Source organism: Labrus bergylta, chromosome 15 (genome assembly GCF_963930695.1).
Source record: "Labrus bergylta chromosome 15, fLabBer1.1, whole genome shotgun sequence".
NCBI lineage: Eukaryota > Metazoa > Chordata > Actinopteri > Labriformes > Labridae > Labrus > Labrus bergylta.
The window spans coordinates 13,775,472-13,783,138 of record NC_089209.1 but is presented as its reverse complement, the minus strand read 5'-3'; the positions used below and the strand labels follow the sequence as shown (position 1 = coordinate 13,783,138).

Sequence of the window (7,667 nt, the reverse complement as noted above, 5' to 3'; positions counted from 1 at the left end):
AAGTATGGACAGGACTACACCTGAGGCTTGCTGTTTATTTATATATTTTATTCAGTAAAAGGACCGGTCAGTCCATGCTTTAATGTTTTCAGGAAAGGAACTGATGTCACGGTCCTGACATCAAACCTAATTAGAGGCTCATCAACGTTTAGTGATCGAACTTGACCAAAAAAAGGGAGGTAAAAGCAAAAGAAAACGGCAAACACCTAAAACTACCTCTGTGAAGTCTGTTAACCAAAGATTTCAAACAGGAAAATAACGTTTCAGTCGCGTTTAAGATCAGATGAGCTCTTCCTGCAGTGCATCATAAAATTGTAAATACAACAACCAAAGGATTAGTTTCTAACAATTGAAATGTACATTTCACATCTGGAAAGTAAAAAAAAAAACATTTTTTAAAAGTTAATATTGACTTAATTTATTCTGAAATGTGATTAAAAAAAGATCTCATTAAGTTTTTAAAATTAGTATTAAACATAACATCATATGAAATGACAATCCAGCCCCAGTTTATCTCCAAGACATCAAAGGTATAAGCAGCGTTTCATTTGATCATCAATACTTAACAAACAAGAAAACATGAATGTGTAAACATGAATGTGTAAACAAACAAGAAAACATGAATCTGTAAACATGAATGTGTAAACAAACAAGAAAACATGAATGTGCAAAGTGTAATTCTCCTTCCTGACAAAGACTGACTTGATAAGGTAAACGAGGATGATTCAATGATTTCTTTAATATCTTCAAACTGCATGAAGATGTGTTATCAGTCTTCATATGTAATCTCAAAAGTAGTCATTCTCCCCTCACTGATGGTCCAACTACACAACATGTCTTTTGACACGAGCAGTCTGCTTTAGAGGTCGAGTTTTTACAGCTTCAAACTAAAAAAACAAATATTTAAAAAAAACTCTTCACCACTTTTCTACACCACTAACTCATGGAGGGAGCACACACATCAAAGAGAAATAAAATATAGATGATAAATTGGACGGAAAGCCGATCCAAGATTGCACTCAGTAAGGCACAGTGACAATAAATTACTTAATTAAAGAAGACACCTTTGGACTGTTTGTTTTATGGAATCAATTGACCCTGCCCCGATTCTTCAGCTGAGTTAGCACTTTGTCTACCTGAAACGCAAAAAGAACACAAGACTTAGGAAGCAACAGTATTCAGGCTTAAAACAGTCAAGTTTGAAAGGAATTGAAAAACAATCAAACATAAATTGCTTTTGTACCACATGAACAAAAGACACACAGGACAGAACATGGAAGAGAGAATGTAGCTTAAGTCTTTGTACACAGACGCAGAGTGTGACATTAGACGATGACCTCTTTTTCAAATTAAAGGGATCCATTGTTATCACTGATTAAAGAGTTAATATCCAATTTTATTCATAAATTCAGTCAGATTTCAAAATAAAATAAAAACATTTCCACTCTATATTTACTCAAGTAGTTTAATTTTTTTTAACAACTACATGTATTTGATATAAATTTGAGGGAGCTTTGAATTTGTGTGATTAATGACGCAAAACTGTATAAAATATCTCGACGAGTCTATTCAAATTTAAATTGAAAAGCTAAAAAAAAAATGTAAATTTTTGTGTAACATGTTTGTGTTTTCTCTCTTGGTATTGTTTTCCACAATTTCCCAGTTTGGGATCAATAAAGTAATTATATTCTATTGAATGCTAAATTGATTGTATAACTTAAAGAGTAATTCAATAGTACTAATAGTAATACTACCACTACTCCCACTAAAAATCCTAATAAGGAGAAGCCATCCGTTGTGACTCACTGTGATGAACCAGTGAGACTGTGGGCCGTAGTGAAGTTGGGACTTGAAGTTCATCTTACTAGCTGGAGCCAGAGTGTGGAGGTGAAGGTGAGGAACAGAGGAGAATGGAGGCACATGAAACCCCATCCTGCAAAGTTTCAATGAGAAGGAAACAAACCAAACTGAGCAAAGACACTAATCAAAACGCAGAAACGCAACATGACTCATGAGGCAAAGCATCACAGAAAACACTGATGACTCACTGTACCTGACATCATCCAGGTCGCTGACTTTGTTCTTCTCCAGCGTACGCCATCCCATTTGAACCATACGCTCCACTGTTCATGAACAAACAGCTCACATCAGTACGGTGCAAATAAATGTATCCATCACGGTAACAAGAGGTACAAATCTTTACTGGAGTAAAAGAACTAAAACCTTGAAAAATATCTTGAAAATACTCAACTGCCCTACCAAGATAAAAGTATGTGTATCATCAGTATAAGAAAACATTAAAAGTAAAGTACTCATAAAAAAATCATCCTGTGTTCAATTCTTTTCTGACAGTGTTTTTTATATCATTATGCATACGTTGCATTTTACTGCTGCAGATGTTTAAAGATGACCTATTTTTTTAACGATCTTCATGCTGTAAGGCAGGGACGGGAAACTGTGGTCACAGCAAGGGGCCACATTCATTTAATTCTCACTGCCAGGGGGGCCAAATTGTAGGATACAAAAAACAATTACAGTCAATTATGTCTCAAATTTAACTCAACATATACCAGTGATCAAATATTATCATGGACATATTTCTGTTTTTTTTTTTAATGATTTCATGGCAGATTTTGTCATGTTTTCTTCATGTTTCCAATTAATTGATGTGTAAAAAATTGACATGGGGGGGGGGGGGGCACATTGAGGGTTGATGGGTTGCCCACCCCTGCTGTAAGGTATTCTAATACAGACATGAATATATTGTAGCATTACAATCCTATGAAATCTTAGTATCTCTAAGAAGTTAATTCATCATGATCTCATATTAAAGCCCATTATAAGCTCTGTGACAACAATGCAGTGTTTAGTAATCACTTCCTAAACAACGTGACACTCTGTTTTTTTTCCATAATCAATCAGACAGCTGACTCGTCTTTCTAGAACTACAGACAGAAATCGTTCCTATGAGTCAAACAGGTAAAAAACCTCACCTAGAGGTATGTCCACAGCCTGAAGAGCTTTACAAGAGGAGATGTGTGTCCTGGGAATAATGAGGTAATGATGTGCGGCGCCGGGCTTCATGTCGCGAAAACACAGCAGCTCATCGTCCTGTAATGTCACAGACAGACAGATGAGGAAGACAGAGAGAGAGAGAGAGAGAGAGAGAGAGAGAGAGAGAGAGAGAGAGAGAGAGAGAGAGAGAGAGAGAGGGAGTCAGGGAATTCCCAGTGTTTTTTCCCCAGTTTTTAAACAGTACTTACACTGAGCAGGATTTCCGTGTCAGACTTGTTGTTCGCTATTTCGCAAAAGGGACAGTCTTCACCCCCAGAGGCCTCCTCAGTCTCCATCTTCGTTTAAAACGCGTATCTTCAGGTGAACTACTTGAATATGCTCACTGTAGAGTGTAAAGTCGTCGATCCTTTATGGGCGTGTCCGCGGTACGGAACCAGGAAAACTAGTCGGTGACAGGGCTCATCGAGTCATCCCAAAGCTGCGTTCACTGGAACTTCGGAAATAACCACACCAATTTCAGGTTGTTTTAAATATTACCTGTGAAGTAAAAAAAAACAAAAAAAAAAACCCTGCTGTTATCAGTAGTTAATGATGACTATAATTCGAATAAACATACACAGAAATCTAAAGTGGTTAATTTAAAAATCAGTTTAAAAAAAAGTTTTCATCTTTTTTCAAGTTAACTTCAGACCGATGCCGAAGTACTTTTTGTTGTTAAAAGCTCGGCGCAATCTGTATGGTCCCTGAATACACCATTCATGAGAGCGGTGAAGGGATCAACCTGTTTAAAGTATAGTAAAGGGGCGTGGCCATAAAGACGTAGTCACTTTGAGTGACAGGTGATGTTAAGTCACTCATTTGACCCCTCTTCAAACGTTGAAACAAGGGAAACATGTTAAACTCTCAAATCAACCCCTTAAAGCTCAATATTTAATAAGAAGGCGTTCCCTAACCTCTTTATTATAAATTGCTATTGTTCTTGGATGTTTATAATAATAATAATTAAAAAAAACAGCATATAAAGATTTGTGAAACGTGGTGTGAAGTGTTGTCAGTTTTCGAGTTAGGCCTTCTGCCTGCTGGCTTCAACCTGATATTGTATGGACATACATAAGAATGTTTTTTTATGCACACAAAAAACACAGGAATCATTCTGCATAAAAATAATTTAATCTTAAATATCTTTTGCCCTGAGCAGCTCCTTCAGCAGCAGACTGAGACACCCACCCTGCAAGACAGAGCGCTACCGCAGGTCGTTCATCCCATCTGCCATCAGACTGTTTAATCAGACTCTTTAACAACAGCACCACCTCATGCTACACAGTGTTTTTTTAAGAACAAGTTACTGTGTAATTTTACATTATTGTATTTTTTTTACATTATTGTATTTTTTTTATTTAAATGATGTAAATATGCTTGATCTGTTTTTAACTTCTATTTTTAGTTTTTATAAGTATATTCCCGTCCCCTGTTTTCTGGAGCTGCTGTAATGCACAAATTTCCCCCACAGGGGATCAATAAAGTTTATCTTTATCTTTATCTTTATCTTTAAAACATTTTCACTTGCCTGCTTTCAGACAATATTGTCATCTTGTTACACTCCAGCACATTTCACAGATGAGCGCCAATGCAGTTTATACACAGAGCATTGTGTTCAATCAGTCAGACAAACTGGTTTTTTTTTTACATTGCTAACCATAATGATATAATTCATTTCATACTTTGTCTATGTAAGCAAAACATTCATACACACAAGATCCAACATATTCATCCACATTGTTTAAATATGCGTTCACTCTAAATTCCGTGCATGTCTTGAACACAACACTACATTATTGTGCTTCCGTACATTATTCAGTTTCAGCACCATCTCCACGTGGCTCCATTCAACATGGAGTATCCTGGACCATTGCCTGGTGAAGCTTTATCGTTTAGACACTTTCTTAGAAACTCCACCTGCAGAGAAAAAGACTAATGTAGATACAAGAAGAAACAGGTTACGTCATATTTTCAGGAGAGGAAAGTCATCGGAACTCACAGTCAAAAAATTGTAGGTTCCTGGGATGAATTTATACTCCTCGAACTTTGAGATCTGGCTGATGGGTGCGAGCACGTGGAGGTGGAGGTGATCGACTGACGTGTAGGGAGGTTGGTGAAACCCTATCCTGTGGGGGAAAAAAAACAAACACCAAAGAGGATTTTAACACCAAAGTACCAAAGATGATTGTAACACTTAAAGGTGCACTATGGAGTTTTGGTGGTCAAATTTGAAAGTTGGAGAAGTGAAACACTTCTATGCTATATTTTCTGAACTAAATACACAAAATGGATTCAAATGAAAAAAATGGGTCCTGGGAACACTGTTTGGAGCTAAAAGGCTACAAGGAGAGTTAAAGTTTCACTGTTGCGGACCCCCCCACCATAACGTCTCGTGTATCATTTTATCTTCAAACAGTGTTACAGGGACCAAAATGTCCTCTGAGAACAGTTTGTGTTTAGAGTTACGAACATATACCACAGAATATGTACACTTCTCCAACTTTCACATTGCTCTATCAAAACTCCATAGTGCACCTTTAAGTGAAAAATACAACTTTTGATTTTTGACAGACTCCTATTCAATTTAATCTACAAAGCTTAAAGTGCATCATATATTTCTAGACATGTTCCAGTACTATTTTTAACTTGTACCCCACAGATACTGGTACCCTAAAATAAGGCTTTAGCTTTTGGTTAATAGAAACACACACACCTCCTGTCTGAACCAACCTCATGTCGTTCGGATCTGTGATCCCTTGATCTCGTAGCACTGCTTTCCCCATCTCAGCCATACGTTTAACTGTTGGAGACATGCAACATAATTACTCCATAAAGACCCGATTGGATACATTTAAAATGCATGCACTTGAAGGCATCATGAGGAGACTTTATTAGTATGACACTATTGAACAGTATTTTCAGTACATATACTCAGTCATTTGTACTGATCCTCTTCCACTGACCGAGGCCGACGTGTCCCTTGTTCAGGGAGTGACAGCTGGTGATGTGCTGCATGGGTACAACCAGGTAATGGTGAGGAGCAGCAGGGTAAATATCTGTGAAACACACCAGCTCCTTGTTCTGATGGAGAGGATGAAGTGTCAAAATGAAAACACACAAAATTACCTAAAGGACAGTGAAGGCAGCAATTATTTGAAATCCTATGCATTCAATCTGTCAACCTGGTGCTTTAAAAAAAAGTGAGTATACTGGTAATGTTGACAAGTTAAATTCCTTGTATGTGTAAATGTACTAGGTAAAAAAATTAATAAATCTGATTTTGATTTAGGTGTAACATGTTCATTTCACTTCTTCCTAATCACCGAACATAAAAGAGATCTGAAAGAAAGAAAAGTCCTGTCATCAATACCTGACTGATAATTCGACTTTTTAAAAGCAACACTATCGTGATTAATCTATTTTATTATAGGTTTTTACCTGTAAATCACGATTAAACTTAATTTATTATCACATCTTTAAAATGTACTTTTTACTTTCTGTCATAGAGAAGCTTTTTTGAGGAAGGGAGGACCAAAACTCAGACAGCCAGGCTAGAGAATATCTTTAAAAAGCTTTATAGACATGATAAGCCTTTTGATGGCAGGCAAGCAAGACTGTCTTGGGAGGAGGTACAGGTACAGGTAGAGGTAGAGGTAGAGGTAGAGGTACAGGTACAGGTAGAGGTACAGGTAGAGGTACAGGTACAGGTACAGGTAGAGGTAGAGGTAGAGGTACAGGTACAGGTAGAGGTAGAGGTAGAGGTAGAGGTACAGGTAGAGGTAGAGGTAGAGGTACAGGTACAGGTACAGGTACAGGTACAGGTAGAGGTAGAGGTAGAGGTACAGGTACAGGTAGAGGTAGAGGTAGAGGTAGAGGTACAGGTAGAGGTAGAGGTAGAGGTACAGGTACAGGTACAGGTACAGGTACAGGTACAGGTAGAGGTACAGGTAGAGGCTCGAAGGAGCAGGATACAATTCAGACGGATTAGGGACAATACTCGATTGTTGTTACAAATCAAATGTATTGTTTAAGTGACATAATATATCCCAATCATCCCAACTATGATCCAAGTCTCACAAACCAGGAGTATCCACTTAGATTATGCTTCCTTACACCTGTTTTATCCATACATAATTCATGAATGTGCTGTTGGCTATATCTTCCCATCGTGATTACATGAAGCCAACTTTACTTTCAGTTTCTCAGTGTGTCTTTGTTCAAAGAGCTCCTACCTTTTTAAGGACATTCGCTTCTTTGTCTTGACCGGTGGCTATTAAACAGAAAATACAAGCTTCACTTGATTCTTCGGGTGTGTCCCTCGACATATTTCCAATAATTGTTTTAGACCGTCTGGCAGAAGTGTACCTCCCACACTCTCTGTTGACGTCTCTGCGCGTCCAGTAAATGCAGCCTCCTACAACAGGTCGGGAACTTTCCAAAGATCGTCTATGTTGGTAAAGACAGCCCACTCCGCGATACAATAAATGAATTGTCTTCCCCGAACCTAAAACTGTAGGGAAGTGATGGTAGCTAAATTAGCATCTTAAACAACATTTTCAAATGAAAGTTAAAACATTTAAATGATTTAGTTCACTGTAATTAATTGAAAACGG

The 7,667-nt window shown here is 37.6% G+C and overlaps 2 protein-coding genes across 3 annotated transcripts; both read right to left on the bottom strand.

Annotated features, from left to right (window-relative positions):
* Positions 1-27: 27 nt before the first annotated feature.
* Positions 28-3,403, bottom strand: LOC109994174 (adenosine 5'-monophosphoramidase HINT3). The gene is made up of 5 exons (XM_020647382.3): positions 3,264-3,403; positions 2,994-3,111; positions 2,054-2,123; positions 1,807-1,933; positions 28-1,136 (listed from the first exon to the last, which is right to left on the bottom strand). The coding sequence occupies exons 1-5, from the start codon at positions 3,348-3,350 to the stop codon at positions 1,089-1,091; spliced, it is 450 nt and encodes a 149-aa protein (XP_020503038.2). The 5' UTR covers positions 3,351-3,403; the 3' UTR covers positions 28-1,088.
* Positions 3,404-3,413: 10 nt separating this feature from the next.
* Positions 3,414-7,474, bottom strand: LOC109994173 (adenosine 5'-monophosphoramidase HINT3). Of its 2 annotated transcripts, XM_020647381.3 has the most exons (6): positions 7,287-7,474; positions 6,018-6,135; positions 5,785-5,854; positions 5,054-5,180; positions 4,865-4,971; positions 3,414-3,552 (listed from the first exon to the last, which is right to left on the bottom strand). In XM_020647381.3, the coding sequence occupies exons 1-5, from the start codon at positions 7,377-7,379 to the stop codon at positions 4,876-4,878; spliced, it is 504 nt and encodes a 167-aa protein (XP_020503037.1). In that variant the 5' UTR covers positions 7,380-7,474; the 3' UTR covers positions 3,414-3,552; positions 4,865-4,875. The 2 variants fall into 2 exon arrangements, with proteins under 2 accessions (XP_020503037.1, XP_065820140.1); XM_065964068.1 differs by lacking the exon at positions 3,414-3,552 and having other exon boundaries at positions 4,167-4,971; positions 7,287-7,473.
* Positions 7,475-7,667: the final 193 nt, after the last annotated feature.

Bases quoted from the DNA above. Each gene is read 5' to 3' on its own strand.
- LOC109994173 (XM_020647381.3), bottom strand. From the start codon at position 7,379: ATGTCGAGGGACACACCCGAAGAATCAAGTGAAGCTTGTATTTTCTGT. The intron at 6,136-7,286 runs GTAGGAGCTCTT...CCTCTCCATCAG, and splicing joins AAGCGAATGTCCTTAAAAAG to AACAAGGAGCTGGTGTGTTT. The intron at 5,181-5,784 runs GTTGGTTCAGAC...TTTCCCCCACAG, and splicing joins ACAGATCCGAACGACATGAG to GATAGGGTTTCACCAACCTC.
- LOC109994174 (XM_020647382.3), bottom strand. From the start codon at position 3,350: ATGGAGACTGAGGAGGCCTCTGGGGGTGAAGACTGTCCCTTTTGCGAA. The intron at 2,124-2,993 runs GTGAGGTTTTTT...GTTCATGAACAG, and splicing joins GGCTGTGGACATACCTCTAG to TGGAGCGTATGGTTCAAATG. The intron at 1,934-2,053 runs GTACAGTGAGTC...GAAACTTTGCAG, and splicing joins AGCGACCTGGATGATGTCAG to GATGGGGTTTCATGTGCCTC.